The sequence below is a fragment of the Plectrocnemia conspersa genome, unplaced genomic scaffold, assembly GCF_051122295.1.
Source record: "Plectrocnemia conspersa isolate PC_06_02 unplaced genomic scaffold, ASM5112229v1 ptg000013l, whole genome shotgun sequence".
NCBI lineage: Eukaryota > Metazoa > Arthropoda > Insecta > Trichoptera > Polycentropodidae > Plectrocnemia > Plectrocnemia conspersa.
Window position 1 is genome coordinate 20,156,007 of NW_028277177.1, and position 21,020 is coordinate 20,177,026.

A 21,020-nucleotide genomic window follows, 5' to 3' on the forward strand; every position below is an offset into this window, starting at 1 on the left:
CAATAATATAAAGATATCTACAATAATATACTGTATTAATATGACCACATATTATATATTGCATATTGTTGACATAAAATATAAATTTAAACTCGACTTTTGGGTTTAAATGACTTAAATGACATGCTCAAAAAATTGCAATCTCCAAAATCTCTAATTATACACTACAAACTAGAAATATTGTTTTATTGACCTATTTTCAAGTCGTCTATTTAGGTTTTTTAGCATTTTTTTTAAGTTTGCTATAAATAGTTTAAAATTTGGCAGCTCTGTAATGAGTTACTATATTCTACCAGCTGCACTTATCAATGCAAAATCATTTTTTGTGTAAAGGCAAACGGTCGTCTTTAATCCTTCAAAATCTTCGATTGTCACGTACAAATGCACTTTTTGTAAATATAATAAACATATTGTTTATTGTGCTTTTAACGCGTATTTGCGTTTTTTTTTCTTCTCTTGTTGTCGTTGTTCCTGACAATATGTTATCACACGTACTTTGACTTTGCTCTTGGCGACTGTCATATATTCAAATTATTACAATTTTTTTCTAAATAAAAAAAATATTTATTACATAAGCTAACAGAAACGGTGTTATTCTGAGATTGCGGATACTTCTTGATTCTAATGATATATGGATGTAAACGATGAATTTATGCTTCTAACCCTGGTTTAAAAAATGATTATATTAACAAAACTTCTTAGTATTTTAATATAATAATAAAATATGATTCGGATTTGACCTAAATGTCTTTCACATATTAATTTTTGTACGATAGCTATTTTTATGACATTCATACAAATAGTCAGATTCTTATTTTAATGAACAATAATGGAGCATACATGTCATATTCGGACACATTTATTTTTTTAACGGAACTACAAATGTCCAAATGAATACACCATTCGCAAAAGTAACGACTCTTTGTGCGTCGAAAATTCAGTTTATCGCCTGAATGGACACTGGAATGGAAGCCATTCTATAATAGACACAAACGATAGCATCGCTTTTCATTAGTTTCGTTTCATTCGCTCTCCATTGTGTTTATTTTTTACTTTTTCATTGCAAAACTCATACACGGTTTCGATTTATTGTTTCGCCAAAGTTAAGCCATAACACTATATCATACTATACATTGAATACAGTCGAGAATGACCATTAACGTCCATTATTAACGACTGCGAAAAACTGTATGATTTGTTGACTATTTCAGCAGTTTCGTTAAAAAATTGTACAACCGGTCTGTCGGTTGCTTTTAGTCAAAAAATTAGTTTAATATACAGCAGTAGCTATAAGCCATATAGTTTTAATCCCGCGGTGACAGGGGCAATTTGTTAAGACCCCCAAGCGTTCAATTTGCGCTCAAGAAACGCGGATGTGATGATACAAGTATGTAATTGATGATAGAGTTATGAAAATAATTATTATCAAAGACAGAGGAGGGATATTTCGCATAAAATCAATTTATGCGAGTCGTTCTTAGTTTTGTAAGTAATTTATAGTGCTGGAGAATCATGTGCTTGGCTTTGTTTTTATTTTAATTTATATTATAAATTTATAGAACCACTTTTGTTGCGTTTGATTTATAGCGTTTATAAAATTATATTAGAATATTGAATCGCAGTAATTGAATGAAGGAAAATATTTTTTATCTTATATAAAAAATAATAAGAAAGCTTTGAACATCCTGTTTGGTATCGCCTTAAAAAGACAAATCAGGGTTTGTTAATCAATACTATTTGGACGCAATTATCCTACAGTAATAAATGTTAATTGCAATGCATTTTATTAAGACAACTAGTAAGTTGATATCTTTAACTATTAAATGTTCATAATTGATTTTATTTAATAGCAATCCATTATTTTTTTATGATACATACTGTATTAGAAAATCATATTACAATGTTTTGTTATTTTGGATTAGAGCAAAAAAATATATATTTACTGAAATGACTTGTTATAAAAAATATTTATAATATAGAAGCAACAAACATGCTTACTTAAGCTATGTCTATTGCGAGCCATAAAAATCATTTGCATAATATTTATGTATGTATGTACATAAAATAAAGTTTTCTCATATGTCCACGATTATTTTGATAATATATGTAATTTTTACACAGCCTTCTTCATAGCCATATTGTATTCTGTTTTTCTATAGTCCCATTGTACAACATTAGAACACAAATCAATATAATAATTGCGATCTGATTGGATAAAATAAAACAATATTATTTTCACGCATCATACTTTTAATGAAATACTATAATACTCCTGTATTTAATATTTAGAATCAGTAATTAACGAAGTATATATTTTACCAATTCTCAAGTCAGTTTTAATTTCTCTCATCAGGATTCACGCTAGATTTTATAAACCCATAGATATGCTATGTCCAAAGTGTATGAATGCTTATTGATTTTACATACATAATCCAATTTATATGTTTACATCTAATATAATTATGCGATGACCAAACTTGATCACGTGTGTTACATGCCAGTAGGATCTTATCTCGAGTTTGCATTAATTGGGTCTGGGACTTATCCACTTGTCTGAGTTCGAATCGCGCAAACATCAACGCTCAACAGCAAAACGAGATAAGTATTATTTATACCCATCAATTTTCATTTCAAAGCCATCCATTATGCGGCAGAAACGTTTCAAGCGTGGTTCCCAGAAAGATTCTGCACGACTCCCGCGACATTTCTAATAGTCTTAATTGCGAAGACACGTTTTTATAGACTCGAACCATTTAACTAGCTGCCTTTTGCTGCTTTATCGTTCCAATCTGCAATTATCTCCAGTGTATAACTAGAGCTATCAATCGAAGCTCTATATAGTTCAGTTTATTGAAACGACCGCACATAATGTCATACGCAGACGTGTGATACAGAAAATCAATTGAATTTTATAGCAGTCTTGGGTGTGTCCATGTAACTAAATTGAGCGCTGGTAATAATGAGTGCTTATCTACCGACACATCGAGCATCCGATCCGGTTATTAATATGACTATAGCTAATATCCGCTGAAGATAATTGTCGCACGCACCTTTTACATCGTTTCTACAGCGAAAGTGCAGCTGTACGCTGTTCGAATGGTAGATATGACAGGACGCATAGGTAAAACATAAATCGAGATTGTGCAATGGTAGCATTAAGCCTGAAACTGGATCGGCATCTAGATTGTCGATTTGCAACATGTTAGCTAATCGATAGTCATTGGATAATGAATATGTATAGGAAGTATAATATACTTAATATTCATGGCATTGTGAATGAAACACGTATCACATTTCTCTTAGATTGATTTGCTATTTAGCTCCAAACATGATATTTGATACTTAATAGCAATTCAATGTTTATGAATTTAATAAAGATATTATATTATCATGTCTTCTAAAATACAAAATGTGAGTCGTAAAAAAAATTTATTCAGTATTAATATTTTTATTATACCAGGATTTAGATATTGCGTTTGCTAACTTTCAAAAGTTGTTAAGGTAATCTCAGACAAAAAACGAGAAAAAGATAAGATTTACGATTTTTGCCCTCAAAAAAACGGTATTTTTTTATGTTATATACTTTTGCGAGTCACCCGGCTATAGGCTGCAAACTTTTTATCTGCGCGTGCCAAAAAGTTTAAAATATAATTAATCGAGTTAATATTTGAGTTTATACATCATGTTCATATTTCGATACCATTAGTAATACAACGCAGAACAAGATTTATTAGTAATTCGATTTATTAAACTATGAATGACTCATAAGCTCACGTGGAAGAGTTGGAACTATACAGGCCGATGACACATGTGTGCCATCTTTTCGCTAAGCATGGCACAACAGAGTTATCATTATTTTTTTAACTAGAATGTAATGCCTGGACTACACTCTCTGGAAGGACGGAGAATATAGTGAGTTACTTCGGTCGAGTTCGGTTCTGCCCGCTCTAAAATCCGAGGTTACCATGAACGGGAGGTAAAGTGGGGGTAATTCAGTCGACTTGGCCAGCTTCGAGCGCTTCCGAACATTGTCAGCAAACGGACCGAAGTCAAAGGAACCGAAGTCGGAGCTGCTCTTTCGATAGCGAGCGGTGAGATTCTTCCCCTTTCGCTCTCTCGCGTGTTAAGTGACGACAGTGAGAGAGATAATGATGTGTTTTTTTCGCAAACTGAGATAGAACGAGTAACTCGGTTCAATTTCAGTATGCGCGTAGGCGTCCTATGGTTAACACGCACGTCGAGCGCTGCATTGTGGTCACGTGATCAAATTATAATACCACATGCTTATCGGGGACTTCAACAGACTCTTACTGACATCTTTGAATATTTTAGGGCACCGAAAGGGATTAATTATATTTTTGATAGTATATTCTTCTAACAGATATTGTTATTATATTTTTTTTTCATATAAAATTAAATAATCAAGAAATAATTAGTGGTACTTGACTTTGTTAAAAAAAATCATTTCGAATATCCTTATGTATTTTCCTAGATCGGTTTATCTAAAAGTCACACCATAACGAATTCTTATTTAGAATCGATGGCGACAAATTCTAGGATATTCACAGATGTGGTGTTTGTATTCTGAAGTATCATTTTTATACCTTATGGCATTTTGCAAAAGCCGACAAAGATTTTGCGTAACATGAATATTTACGACCGAAAAGTTTTCACTGATATTGTATTGGTGAGTGCCTACACCCAGCGTAATTTTAGTAATATGACAATTTAAAAATTGCGATTATTTGGCACATTTTTGACAGAAGCCACCGCCCGGACGTCATTCACGACTTCCGTCCGGACGGCATATGAGATTTGCGACAGTGTGGTCGTTTACTCGAAGTCGTAGGTCTCGGCCGACTTCAGTTGTAACTTCGGTTTGGACAACTTTTAGAGAGTGTAGTGCAGGCCTAAAGATATTCATCCTAATTACTTAAAATTTTATTTAAATTGTCTTTTTTTTATATGTATTAATTCCTTGTGCGAAGTTTGCCTGCTTAATTTCTGCTTATATTTCTTGCTACGGCATATTAATCAAAACAAAAAAAATCACGTCAAGATTTTTTAGATTCTGTTATTTCACGTAGTTCATCCGTTGATTCATGTTGCGTTGACTCTAAAATATTATATTAAGATGCTATTGTTTGTTTTCGAGTCGAACTGACTGCATACTTATACATATTTTTCGTATAACTGTAGATTACAGATATTTTATTTATAAAGAAAAGCATTATTACAAAAAATACAATAAGTTCAATTATAGACTGAATGATAGTAATCTTGTTCTGATTATTTTCTAATACAAATCAAACCGCTTTTATAATACAAAGGGGCGTATTTTTAACCGCAAGAAAATTATTAAATCCAAGCTATGTCGAAAACTCGAAAAATAAGGTTAATACCCCCTATCTTGATCGTGTATCGAAAGTAAAAATAAGGAGGTCGCCTTTAAAACGTTTCTATGCAATTTCTGCCACTTTATTATCGCTAAAGAGACGTTTCGTGCCAAAGTGCATCACTTTGAAGATTGAGGATAAATTATTATATTATACCTTATACAATAGACTAAAATATATTAAAATTCTAGCCTACGTGTTATAATATATTATATATTTCTGTAGGGGCGAAAAAAGCCCTTTGCGAAAATGTCAATTCTAGGCACGTTTTTGTAGTATATATTGTTGTATTTTTGTTATATTACAACATACGAACGTAGAAGTTTTTTATACACTGATGACGTATGTACACTTTTCGGTTAAATTAACGGTTATTATAATAATTGCTTTTTATCGTCTTGTATTACTGAAGTATATAATGGTCGGTTCTCGTTTTGCGTTGATTTATGAATAGAAAACTAGTTTTATGTGTGCACGCTTTTAGCGCATATATAAATACACACACAATAATTAATAAATGGTAATATATTTTAAAGGTTTATTTATTATGAAAGGTTATATTTTGTCATGGATGATCATCAGATTGCAATTAATGTAACGTGACTTTTACGAGCCAACAGCGTCACGAAATCTGAGAAGTACCACAAAGAAACACTCGTTCCTGACCTTTCAAGATCTGAAGGAAGTCACGAGGGAAACAACCAACCGATCGCTCGATGGAGAACTTTAATTAAAAAATGTACATATAAACAGAAAGGGAGCGTTTATGTGTAATCAAATTTTGTTGGAGACCCCTGCGAAGGTTTAATAATAGTCATGAATATTAATCGTTCAATCTTGATTAATGTAGTCATACAGAGCTACGTATGTTTATATTATAAATTAATTTGAATATACAAGTCAACCAATTTTTTGACTAAACCAAAGATGATCTTTTTATAACGGTCTAATTTATTGTATTATATGTTGCTATTTGTAGTTCGCAATATTATTAGTACTCGATCGTATAGTTTTGAATGACTCATACCCAAATGTGTCTACATCATTCTGTTGCATGACTCTCTTTTATATCGTCCTCGTGAGATTTGGCGATAAACTTAACCTAGGGGTTAAAGATCGCAGCACATATGAATAGAATGCCCTAATCGTCCCTATTCTTTCGCTTAACACCCAGAAAATTTATAGTCATCCTTCGGTGCCCCTTCAGTTTTATAGCTACTTGCATAATATAAATCTTAGGCGTTACATTGAAACAATTTCTTGCTACGTGCTTTGCAAAATGCCGTATATCATTCTGTCGCCATAAACGCGCCGATTTTATGAACTGGGCTAGAACTACAGCACTTCCCGGTTAAACCTATTTCGCCAGGCTCGACTATTCAATAATAATATTTGTCATTTCTTCCCCGGGAGGGTTGAGGAGAAAAAATCCATACATCTCTTCGCACCCCGCTCTAACTTTATTACGACTTTCGAGACGATGGTTTTCATCATGGGGTGACTTTGACAACAAAGGCATATCCATGGGGGAATGTTTTAGATGAATTTCACTCCCCCGCGTCTATTTTTGCGAATCGCATAAATTCCGTGACTCATTCCTTCTGGAATTGAGTCAATTAACATATTTATCCCGTTTCGTGGGAGTGTGAGAGCGAGGGATACAATTTCTTCTTTGGTGGCCTCGTTACCCACATCGTTGGTGAAATTGACACTTTGTTGGAAACCGTATAGGTGTCTTTGGCATTATAGTTTTATGTTACTGCGATTTTTCGACTCGCGTGATCGATACTTTCGGATGAGTGATGCTGCGTTAAGAAAATAAAACGATATAGCCAGATTATGTTACGGCTTCGTTGTTGAGAATTTGTGATGATTTATAATAATTGATTTTATATTCTTTGCGTTGTGATAAGTCATTCATGCGCGTAAAAAATAATAATACATATTGCGGTTTGACATTTACAAACCACACGTAATTCCATATCAGTCATTTTATATATAATAAATTACATATGTATGTATTTTCATGAATGGTAATATATTAATTTATATGATAATACATATGATCTTCTTAAGGCAAGTGCCGCGTTCAATATTGCAAACTAAAGGGAACATGCGAAAGGACTTTGTTTGACCATATGCCTTCCAGAATTATTTGCACATGTCCCCTATGTGTATGTACTTAGTTACTTATGAAGCTCTATTCAACGACAACATTGCTATTACAAATAATATCTATCTGCTTTTGGAATTAACCATTTGCTATGAGAAAATTACTTAAGCTGATTTATAGGCGAGCGAGCATGTATTATATTAATATATAATTTTATGTATAATTGGAAAATATAATAATAGAAAAATGTGAGATGCAAAATTCTGCTACTTTCACCTTTTTTTACTAACGAATTATTCGCTCACTTTAATTAAAATTGTTATGAAAATAAACTCATTGTCTTCAATTTATTGCAATTTACTTTTTCATTATTTCATAAATTAGTATTTTTTTATTTGCATTGTTTAATGTTTTATCATAACACAAGATACAAACATTATTGTGCTGCTTTATTCCACAAAACCCACTAAGAATTCTATGCCATTCGATTATTTAGCTTCTTGAAATTTTCGGATCTTAGATTTACTGTTCGTGACGCAATTCACGCTTTTTATTAATATAAAATTACTTATTTCGTTATGTGTGAGTTCAACTTAACGAGTTTTAATCATCTATGAATCGTTTTATATTATGGTATAACCATAGAAACAACATGTAGATCATTAACGCCTTTCGCCTTTGAAGTGGTTTGAAAAAAACATGAAAAATGAGATTTTAGAACATCCCATGTTTGATCGCGCAATATAAAAAAAATCTTATCAAATATCCTTTAGCAACTCGTTAGACGTTAAAAACAGCGATTTAATCATTTTTTGTAGATAAAAAACATTTTTTTTTCACTGAAAATGTTTTTTTTTAATGGGGTAACTGTCACTTTTATAAGGCAGCAACTAATCTCAATAAAATAAAATAATATAAAGTAAAATGTAATGAAATTTTTGTAGTAGAACGCTCGTTACCGAGCGTTCGACACGATTTTATTGCTTTTGACGTGAATTTTTAACTTCTGAGAAGTGAAAATTGTTTTTGCGCCCTCTTATTGACCATAATTTGGTTTGAATACATTTTTACCAATACTATTACATTAGAAGTCCGTAGTAATATCGGTAAGTGCAGACAAACTATACCGTAATATGCTAGATTCAGCTTATTTTACCCTGAGAGATGATTTGGCATACTTTGTATTTTGGACTTGACTTAATGAAAGTTCTACAAACCATAATTAGTTCTGGAACTTTCATTAGGTCAAGTTGGATTTGGTTTGAATTTGGGTTTGAACACCAAATGGACGTTTCGCAACTGTTAAATTGAGTCTTATAGCCATTTTAGAGCAGTATATAATTTTACTAGCGCCTATCAACTAAATTATATTTTCGGCGGTAGATTTATAATATACTGGTGAAAATGTATTTATACTTCACTAATTCACTTAAAAATACATATTTGTACATCGCATACAAATAAATAATGATAATTATATAAATATTACTACGTATGGAAAAGTTGAAATCATTTAATTTTACCAACACCTGCAAATTTTATTTTTTTCACTGGTAAAAATATATATCCACCAGTGAAAATGTATTATTACACCGAAAGGACATATTTTAATAAATATTTTCGGTGTAGATTTTTTTTATGGATAACTCGAGAATTTCAGCTTTAGAATTAGGAACGTCATTTCAGCTTTTTCCAGGTTGTTCTTTTTTAATATTTCGATTTCATTAGTATTTCATCAAATGACATGCATTTTTCTGGCCAAAATCAAGGGGGGCAAATGCTTCCTCCAAATGACGTCCTAGCTACCTACCTAATACATTCTGCTTATTCTATAATAACGTTCTGCCATCTCTATGATCCTTAACTTTATCCTCTCATCTTCTCAGTTGCGATAAAATAAGCGTCTGATGTCTCCAGTGATTTGGTATAACTCAGTTTTCACTTCAGTGTTATATTATAACACATGTACTCTTGTAAATAATAATATTTTTCTCCGCTGCAACGTGTTCCTATCTACCGATTAATAAGTGCAATGCGCAAAATTATGAATGTTTCGCGCTAATTTTAATTATTATTTATGAACCGATCTGATAAAAACCAAAATAAATTAATTAAATAATAAATACATTTTTTTATAAGCATAGGTTCATAAAGGTTAATGGTATACTGAATGGAGCATACTTTTAATTGGAAAGGTAGTCAATTTAACGCTATAATGATTAGCGCTTCTTAAATTTATTTTTACTGTCCCATCATGAACCCAATTTACATAGAGCTCGTTATTCAATAAACAATATAATAAATACGTCGGTGAGCGTGGGAAATTTGTTAACTACAAACCTATACGTACAGATGAACTCGTTCCGTCTATTTAATTACAACAATCACTGTCGGTGGTGGTTCAGGGCGAGGCCTTTAATAAATAACGCAGATTGGTTGCATCCAACTGTCGCCATATTTCCATTTTACATATACATACATGTTTAAATATGGATTTTAAAATAGCAAGGTATAAAAATCCCCTAATTTGGTGTAGTAAGTATGTAAAAAGGGATAAGGCAGTATGATTAGTTTCGAGTCAAAATTGGGCTTGTGTAAACAAATGTTACATTGTATCATATTTTGATCATTATCGATGGACATTGATCCTCGTGGTCAGTGGGGCCGGGTACGATTATTATCCGGAGCGGGTCCTGGTCGTGTAAGTGGGTTTTACGAGAGGCGATCTGCTGACTTTGGGCTGAGATCGTGATCATATTAACCGAAGGGAGTTTACGCACGCCACCGACGTAGTACGTGAGCCTCGTCAAGAGGTGTTTCGCTTGAACGAATTTCTCTGAATAGCTGCAAAGAAAAGAGAAAGAAAACAACTTGATTTTTGGTCTATCTCTAGCCCTTTGGTGCAATCGGAGTCTGCTACCCGTATCGGACGCCGTGAAATGAATTATTTATGGAGCTCGTCTAGCGATTGTGCTTTGCCGTTTTTTTTTTTTTTTGTATAGATTGCTTCGTTTTTTACTCGGAGAACGTTTAGATGTTCAGATGGATTTTATGGGTTGATTAAAAATTGGTACCTCTTATTTTTAAACGTTTTTTTAAAGGGTAAATTAATATCATGATGTTACGTTGATCTTCCTAGAAATTATTTATAGGCTGTTGAATTTCTTAGAAATGTCTTAGTTTGCTTTGAATAATAGGAACATTTTGATTGAAATAATATATACATTTGAATTAAAATTCATAACAGTATATGTATACAATACGGCATTGACTATAATAGTGAATGTCCAATATATTTTTAGAAGATTATCCCACCTGTACCGAGTTCGCTCTTGCATAGTCGAAGCAACGATCGACAAGATCGGCACACAAAACTTAAATATATGTATTATATATACGTAAACCATCGATTTATTTAATTATTAGTTGTAAATATACTTGTAATGCCTGCACTACACTCTCTAGAAGTTGTCCGAACCGAAGTTACAACTGAAGTCGGCCGAGATCTACGACTTCGAGTAAGCGACCACACTGTCGCAAATTTCATATGCCGTCCGGCGGCCGTAAATGAAGTCTGTACGGCGGCTACTGTCACGTACAGCCGGCATATTTTCGCGTAATCGTAAAAAGTGCCAAATAATCGCAATTTTTAAATTGTCATATTATTAAAATTACTTGACTTCGGTTTCTTTGACTCGGAAATATGCCGACAATGTTCGGAAGCGCTCGAAGCTGGCCAAGTCAACTGAATCACCCCTAATTTACCTTCCTTTCTCGGTAACCTCGGACAACTTCCGAGAGATTTTAGAGCGGAAAGAACTCGACCGAAGTAACCCACTATATTCTTCGTCCTTGGCCAATCTTGGCCAACTTCCAGAGAGTGTAGTGCAGGCATAAGGGTAAAGAAGACACTCATCTCTGTAAATGAGTGGCTCCTATATTATTTGTAGTTAGTAAGTTTTTAAAATATTCAAAACAATGACAACTTCTCCTCCACATAAACACATTACTATACGCATAAAACATATTTATATATAATTAAATATTTCATTACGTTAAAACTTCAGTTATCGAATCTTATTTCTATAGCACATATAAATATAAATATTTTTTAGCTTTGTAACATTATATTTGTCATTTCTTTCCTACTAAAAAAATATAGCAAAAAAGAATTTCATACGGATTGAGTAGATAATTGTTTTTGCATTTACTTATTCACTCAATTAATCGTCCGTAAAGAAACAGTATTGACAGACTAATTAAACAATCTCAAATAACTGACTGACATCACTAAATCATGAGTCAATAATAACATAATGAATGTACTACAACAACTCAATGGTGTCGCAATCAGCATTCATTTCACTTTCGTATCGCGCAATTGGTTTCTTTCTATTTTTTTACAGCATCAAACAACTCGCACTGAGCATTGATATAACACAATATTAATAGACAACACGATCTAAACTTATCTTTTACGATCAATCGATGTATACTCGCTTTTGGGCTTGCGGTAGTAAAAAAGCAGTAATTCACGCCGATTTGGGTTTATCTAACGAAAATCTAACGCTAGATCGTTATAACGAAATGGTTTCGCGTTTATTACATGCGCAAATATATATAATAATGGCAAAACAATGGTAACAAAAAATAAAAAGAGAGCTTCCAATTAACCATACCTCGCTCCCACACTTTATTATATCTTTTCTATCACATATTGCTTTAATTGAGCTTTTCGTACGATTTTATCAGCGTTGTTTATAATGCGGAGTGACGTGTGTGAGTTAGCGATATTTCGCTTATTGTTTATTTTTTTTTAATATTTTACTATTACCTTTCCAGTACATGTATAACGTACTAAACGGTCTACTTTTATCATTAAAGTTTTCTGCAATATTCATAGAAATATTATAGACACATAAAAGGATTTATATCGCAGTAAATCGTTGGTTGTCTCAAATAACGGCATAATCGAGATCTTGATAATATCTATCAGATGATGAACGTTTCTAGTTAGTTATTGTCCGCACAATGTTAACTGTTCCCAGGTGCAATACGATACCACAAATTGTTATGAACGTTGCATAAATCTAATTAATGTTTTTAACCTGATATTTATGGGAAGTGACTCGAATATGGTTCGACATTAAAATGATATCAGAATTAATTTGTCGAGATTTCATTGCAACTCGATTAAAGACGATTGATCGATTTTTTACGAAAGCGTTACATAAAAAACGATTGGGCGTTGTCGTTAAATACGTAACCCATAAAAATTTTAATCTACATTCAAATGAGAAATTATTAAATCGACACTCAGGATAGCCGTTGGTTATTTTATTAAATTATGTTATACATTTATCGAACGAGTCTTGGTAATTGTAGCGTAATTATTTTTTTGTAATTTTAATTCATCAATCTATTCAGCTCAGAATTATTCATCAATTCCCAGGTTTTATTGTTGTATGATAACGCGTTTGTAAATATGAAACTAATGCATTAATTACTAATCTGAATTCAATAATAAATCATTGCTTTTTTTAATTAATTTATTTATTGTAAATCTTCTTGAGCCTAATGCGTTACAATAGGTTAAAAACAATCAATAATTAACTATGTAGTGAGACGCCAAATTGAAATTATTTTATTAATTATAATATATTATTATAGCTTACAGTTAATATATGTTACTATGCACGACCTAGTTTAATTTTATTTTAATTATTCATCTGTGATATTAAAAAAATCTATGATATTCGATTGGAATTATAATGATATAATAAATACTAATTCCGATCTCTCAGACACGATATAAATTGAAAAAAACTAGGGTCCAAATGGTATTCAAACCCAGGTTTTAGTCACTGACTTACGCTACTAGTCGATCGTGCTTAATGTACCTATAATATTATGCTTGCACTATACTATCTAGAAGTTGTCCGAACCGAAGTTCAACTGAAGTCGGCCGAGGTCGCCGACTTTCGAGTAGCGGCCACACTGCCACAAATTTCATATGCCTTCTGGACGGCGGGCGTGAATGACGTCCGCACGGCGGCTGCTGTCACGTACAGCTGACATATTTGCGCGCGATCGAAAAATGTGTCAAATATTTGCAATTTTTAAATTGTCATATTATTAAAATTACGCTACTGATAATTATAAAAGTTTGTGTGGGCACTCACCAATACAATATCAGTGAAAACTTTTCGGTCGTAAATATTTAATTTACGCAAAATCTTTGTCGGCCTTTGCAAAATGCCATAAGCCATAAAAATGCTTCTTCAGAATACGAGCACCATATGTGTGACTATCCTAGAATTTGTCGCCATCGATTCTAAATAAGAATTCGTTACGGTTTGACATTTATATAAACCGATCTAGGAAAATACATAAGGATATTCGAAACGATTTTTTTGAACAAAATCAAGTACCACTAATTATTTTATAATTATTTAATTGTATATGAAAATAATATAATAACGATATCTGTTGGAAGAATATACTTTCAAAAATATAATTAATCCCTTTTGGTGCTCTAAAATACTCAAAGATGTCAGTAGGAGTCTGTTGAAGTCCCCGATAAGCTTGTGGTATTATAACTTGACCATGTGACCACGATGCAGCGCTCGACGTGCGTGTTAACCATATGACGCATACGCGCATACTGAATTTAAACCGAGTTACTCGTTCTATCTCAGTTTGTGAAAAACCATATCATTATCTTTCTCATTCTCGTCACTTAACACACGAGAGAGCGAAAGGGGAAGTATCTCATTGCTCGCGCTCGAAAAAGCAGCTCCGACTTCGGTCCGTTTGCCGACAATGTTCGGAGGCGCTCGAAGCTGGCCAAGTCGACTGAATTACCCCCACTTTACCTCCCGTCCTCGGTAACCTCGGACAACTTCCAGAACCGAACTCGACCGAAGTAACCCACTATATTCTCCGTCTTTTGCTAACCTTGGCCAACTTCCAGAGAGTGTAGTGCAGGCATGAAGATATCTACGTCGGGTTGGTATGTGTACTGATTTATTTAAATTGTTGTTGGTTGCTTGATTTTGCGTGTATATCACCACGATAGGTTAGGTCAGGTCAGAGTGAGCCAGATGTCGGCTGGCTCTCGAGATCGATTGGTCTTGCCAGTCGTATATCTAATTTTTTTTTGTCGAATATACGAATCGTAATAACTTTTCTGGACAAACCTTCGGGAGTAATATTATAAAAATTTTAACTATTATCGTTTTTTTACACTTTTTGACCAATTAGCACTCAAGTAAAAACCACACAATAATATTCCAATACTATAAAATACGTATTCTTTTAATAATTAACTGAATATTATACGGAATTAAAAAATATAGTTAAAACAACAGCTTCACATGACAATGCAGATTTTGGTGTACAGCTCAGGAAAATAATAGAATTTTAGATAGTCGCGACTAGGGATTCCAATCCCGGGCCAAAATTTTGATCCCGGGATTTCGGTATTGCAATTAGTCGATCCCGTGATCCCGGGACCAGTCCCGGGATAATTTTCATGTTATTTTATCGACAAAAATAATTTAAAATGAATAATACAATATATTTTTACATCTGTTTTTTATAACGTACAATGTATAAAGTACGTATAACTTTAGTCTTGGGCTTAAAATAGAAAATAATATAATAAAAATAAAAAAGGGAAGGTCTTATATATTTATTTGAGAAGATAAAAAATGAACTTTTGACAATGTATGTACATATGTACATTCATAGACAAAATTAATGGAAAACATTATTTTGAATAAAACTCACGAAGTAACATCAAAGCATCAAGTGTTTTATCATTTAGCCTTGATCTGATTTTGGTTCCTAAGCAGCCTGCTGCTGAAAAAGCACGTTCAGACTCACAGCCTCAAAGATTCACAGATGACACGTGCAACTCGCGCAAGTTTGTACACGAAATATAACGATGTTGTCAATAATAATTCGATTGTGCTTGATAAATAAACCAATCCGAAAAATTCGGGATTATGTTTTATAATCCCGGGACTCATCGGGTATTGAAAATCGTTCGGGATCCCGGGATCCCGGGATTCGGGATCCCGGGATTGGAATCCCTAGTCGCGACCGCCGGCGTTCCAATCGCTTAAAATTAAATTCGTCGTATTATTTGACCTGAACTATCTGATTGCCATATAAAATGAGATTTTCTCTATTGTATAGTGTCGATGTCAATTCTTCGCATATTGTATTTTGGCGGACGGATCGTGACGGGTGACTATTAGACACAGATTGGGCCGTTGGAGTAGTATTTTATTGAAGTTGTTAGGTAGTATAATAGTTACATTGTTATTATGACGGACGAGGTCCCGCCGGCCGTTGTACTTCGTCGTGGTCAACCAATGTTGCTTTCGCTGCCGTCACATCAGTGTTGCCAAAATATCGCCCAGTTGTGGCAAAATTAATCGACCCCCACATTTTAATTTGATAGTTCTAATGAGCACCTAAAACGGTTTAAAATAATCAAATTATACTTCGCAATGTGTCCTCTCTTTTCATTATTAAATTACAACTACACGCATACACTTAATTTCAACTACACTTATACAAGTTAACACATGCGAAAAGGCAATGCTGTTCTCGACCTATTAATACCAATTGAGCAACCATCTCGCTTATCTTCTATGTAATTATTTTCTCACTACCGTATTTGACTTGCAGATGCAAATATTTAAGCCTGAAAGCAATTTCGTGTAATCTTTGTGAGAATTGATCAATTCAAGTGTACCACACAAACTATTTCGCAAAAACTTGTATGTTTTTGAGAAACCTCGCAATACTTTCTTCGTTTTCAAATTCTAAATTCTATAAAAGCGGGACTTGGTATTGCCGCCATTGTGTTAAGACGATTATTACTAACAAACGAGATTTGTATGATTAGCGCTTTTTTATACCTACACAAAGAGCGAAACTTTCAATAGAGCGATAGATGGACCGGTATGAGCCTCGTTTTGTTGCGATTGTATGCAAATTAATATGTTTTTTTAGGCCGTTAATCCTCACCTAGTGGAACGTTGGTTAAGCAGATTCGAGATACGCACGGTTGGAAATGAAACGTGTTCGAAATATTATGTCATTCAGTGTCGGATTACTGATTAACGTAGCTTTTTGGTATAATTAATGCATAACGTTGAAAGCAGCTACCAGAAAGCATTGAGATTTTAGAGTAGCAGTCAAGGAAAAGTGTATGTTAAAAACTTGGAATACCTTAAGAGTCATCATCTTATTAATATATTTTAGTATAAGCTATGTTTCATCCGTTTCTTAAATGCTGGAATTCCATCTGACTATTAAAGTCACACAATTTGTCAAACATAAATTTTATGACTATCTAATAGCGGCGTATTTAAAAGTAGCCTGAAAACATTTATAAATCAAAGTAAAATAATATTTTAGCCCATAAGCAATTAATATACTATTTCATTAAATTTATTTTTGGATCAAAAGTACTCAATTAATTATAAATACATTCACACTGAGGAAATGCTTTTTTTATTCTGTAGAAAAAACACCATAACGGCAATTAGCACATTATCTAAATAAAGTAATCGCCGCTTGGCCATAGTAAAAAAATAACCACACGGTGGCCGTTTAATTATTAAAACTCGTTCATAGATCCACCACTGACATTCTTCCCAGGTAAAGAACCCGATCTCTTTCCGCGAGCTCAGATTGTAAATAACGATAGCGTCGCTCTTTGATCTGTTTAATTCTTGTATTTTGAGCAAAACCTGTAACGCTGATTTCGTTCCATATTATCCGTGTAATGGATAAAATGATAAATAAACACAGGCGCGAACTGCTCTCAAATCTGAGGTTATCCGATTGTGTTAATTATGGTAATGAGTTAGGTCATTCGCCTATCATATATGGATATCGCTCGTCGTATTATTAAAGCTGCGGCAACGTGTCATTTTATTAGCATGAAGAGTCGTGTGAATCGCGAAAATAAAACGATAGAGTTTCCTGAAGAAGATCGTGACTGCGCCGACACGACGCTAGCATACTAACAAGATTTAAAGAACTGCCTTCGATACATGATTTTAAAACATTTTTGTGAAGGCATGCATTATAATGTTCTGAAAAATTGTACTAGTAACAATAAATGATAGGATTGAAGCTATCCCGCGCGTCGATGTCTAATATAATAGTTGTAACGTTCATTAACTATTTTTAGTTGTATCAGACTTTAATGAAAGTAATATAGTTCAAGTTTCTTCATAATATATTAAATAATTATGCGTTAAAAGTATATGTAATGCATGTTTATATATTGTATTCTATATTAGGCTACCTTTAAATGCGCCATTAATTTACTATTTAACACGTACTTCTAACACAAGTTACAAGTTACACAAGGTTAATTTATGTGAATAAAATACGACTACTTTTTGGACTGCGCAACTTTTTATGTCTCGTTGTCTTGGAGTAAGAATATATATATTTACATACATACATATTTATTATGTAACGTCGACAATAACTATAAGATACGTCACATTTACTTACTTTTCAGTCAAGTGCATTATTCTCATAATTTATTTTTATTTGAATCAAAGCTGAATCATGATGAATCAGTTTAGAATATTACTATGTAGTATATATATCATCTGATACTGCAATTTGTCATATTTAATTTAATTTAAAAAAAAACAATCGATATTACAATCAGTGGTGTAATAGAAACAATTAAAATATATAAAAATGTGCTGCATAAGAAAACTATATAAAAAAACATATTTTTTTAAATTTTCTTTATATTAAACTTATATTGTTTTTTACCATTTTTTGGAGTTGATTTTTTTATGTTTAGTGTAGCCGCCATTTTGAAAAAAATATGGCGGATCAGACTAGTTAACGAACCGTATCTAGACATTCACAAAATATATTTTTAGAATAAGTTCTATGACGATATAATTAAAACTACAGCAGCTAACAAAAAACCATACAAATGACCAAAAAATATAATAAATCATTATTTTTCTATCAAAACTTTATTTTAATTATATCTTAATCGTTTTTTTTACTCCTTTATATGTACATATTGTAAAGTAGTCATAAAAAATTGCACTTATTATAATTATTTCAATAAAATTAACCCTTTATTTTTTACTTTTCAGGTGATATCCTTTCTGGCGTGTGCTATGTTGGCGTCCGTGATCCAGAAGCTCTCCGTGGATTCGTCCTGGCTCCACTCTGTGTCTACCTAGCCTTAGGAACCGTATTTCTGCTCGCCGGCTTTGTCTCCTTGTTCCGCATTCGCACAGTGATGAAGCACGACGGCACCAAGACTGACAAACTAGAGAAATTAATGATAAGGATCGGCGTGTTCAGTGTCTTGTACACCGTGCCTGCTCTCATAGTGCTCGCTTGCCTCTTCTACGAGCAAGCGTATATGGACAGTTGGATGGTAACGTGGCACAAGGACATCTGTGGCCAGAATCCGTTCAGCATACCGTGTCCGACGGGAGCGAGGGCCCGCACCCCCAAGTACCGACCAGTGTTTGAAGTGTTCATGATAAAGTATCTCATGGCGATGATTGTCGGAATCACGTCAAGTTTTTGGATTTGGTCCGGCAAGACTATTATATCCTGGAGACAGTTTTTCGATAGAATACAAGGCAGAAGAGTAGAGTCTTATGTGTGATTAGACGATCTCGTGATATTATATAATTTTATATTGACACGGTGGCTCTCAATGTGCTTCGTTTTTTTTTGTATTTATCAGTGATGCTTAATAAATGTGCTGATATGATTAAAGATATAGTCATTTTATAATATAACTTAAATGCCTCAAACTAATTGTATATATTGTATTATAGAACAAATTGTATTAGTTTTAATTTTATTTTTAAAATGGAAACATTTAATGTAACAAATTATTTTTTGATGCTTTCGTTGTTAGTTAATCAAAATTTCATAGTTAAATCAAACGTTTCTCAAATTTTTTTATCATTAAAAGAACATAACTGATAGTTTTGAGTTGAGAAACACGTCAGACTGATTAATTAAATTAATTGTTTAAATTTATTCTTAAGATTATTGTAAGATGATATTTTGTCGATATAAAATAATATCCTGGTCGATATTTTTACTTTAGATTAATAAATTAACATTGTTTAAAATGTGAAATGTGAAGAATTTTTATAAAATTTTGTATTGGCTTATGTGAATTTTATAAAACCGTTTTCTGCTGTGGTCTTACCACATAAGCATTTTATATAAACAATTTCGTCCATTAAAAAGAAAAACGAGCTTTTTAATATAATAATATAGTAAATGTCAATTTAAATACATTTAGACATATTAAACTATTTAATTTTTTATCAATTTGATCAATAATTGTGCCAATATTCGTACACGTGAACAAATTTAATTTGGTCATTTAATCATATCAATAACTCAATTTATTATTTATACATGTATAAATGTAGATATAAGGTTTTATTCACTATTTAACATCAATTATTTATTAATATTTTTTACATTTTTGTGTATAAAAAGTATCGTTGAATGAGATGCATTGTCTGTGCACATTTATAATTTACTTTGTCATAAATATTTTTATAACTTATAAATATTACCCAATTGTTAAAGTACAATTTATTATTTTAAGTTTTATATTTTTTCTTGTACCCTATTGATGATAACATGAATTAATTTTTATTAATTGCTCACTGTAAAAATGTTTTCGACGGTACGTTATACAATAAAAGTTGACTAGTGAAATATTGAACTAAGAACTTATCGATTTAACAATTAGTTATTCACTGCCAAATATTACATTTTTTTAACGATATGATGTTGTATAAAAAATAACTGCCTGATATTTTGTATTAAAATTGTAGATAATAAATAGGATGTGAAATTATCAAGAGATTTTTTATTTTTTAAATATAATGAAACACTGTTAATACTATTGTCAAGTGTATATATGTATATTATGTTATAAAATAACACATTAGTAGAGACAACTTTTGCTTTGTATCACTTATTCAAGTTTATTGGCAACAAGGTTAACAAAAAAACACTAAGATTGTGTTTTTTGTGCGTGGTCGAATCTCTCTCAACTGTTTGAAATAGGCTGTCAATATCAAACTACGTTATATTATATTTTAAATAACATAATGCTCCAAAAATAACAGTTGTGCAATAAATATTCTGAAAGTAAAGATACAGTTATCAAGACTGCCATTTCTGTTAGGGTCTACGTGACGATGTAGAGTTTACACGCGCTAGTCACAGCAACGTTGAGTTTTTTTTTGCGTCTAAAAAACAATATTTTTTGAAACGAATACGTTCAAGAATTTTAAAACGTGATAACAAATGTCTCCATAGATAATTTTTGAAGTATTCAGAAACTCTTGCAATTGGCGATGGTTGAATCAGTTGAAGTCATTTTTAAAATAGAGACAAGTAAGATTTTTTACAGATCTAATATTATTGTATTCGCTACATTTTTGTAACTAATT

At 32.4% G+C, this 21,020-nt stretch overlaps 1 protein-coding gene across 2 annotated transcripts in view; it reads left to right on the forward strand.

Moving 5' to 3' along the window:
* fz (frizzled class receptor) overlaps positions 1-21,020 on the forward strand; it is a 178,469-nt gene that overhangs the window by 52,642 nt on the left and 104,807 nt on the right. The window contains exon 2 of one of the 2 annotated variants that reach the window (XM_088202851.1): positions 18,669-20,419. The exons of the other annotated variant lie outside the window; for it this stretch is intronic. Coding sequence (XP_088058977.1) covers positions 18,669-19,195 — 527 coding nt within the window. The 3' untranslated portion in view covers positions 19,196-20,419. Of the gene's footprint in view, positions 1-18,668; positions 20,420-21,020 lie in introns of those variants that run through there. 2 annotated transcript variants of the gene reach the window in all.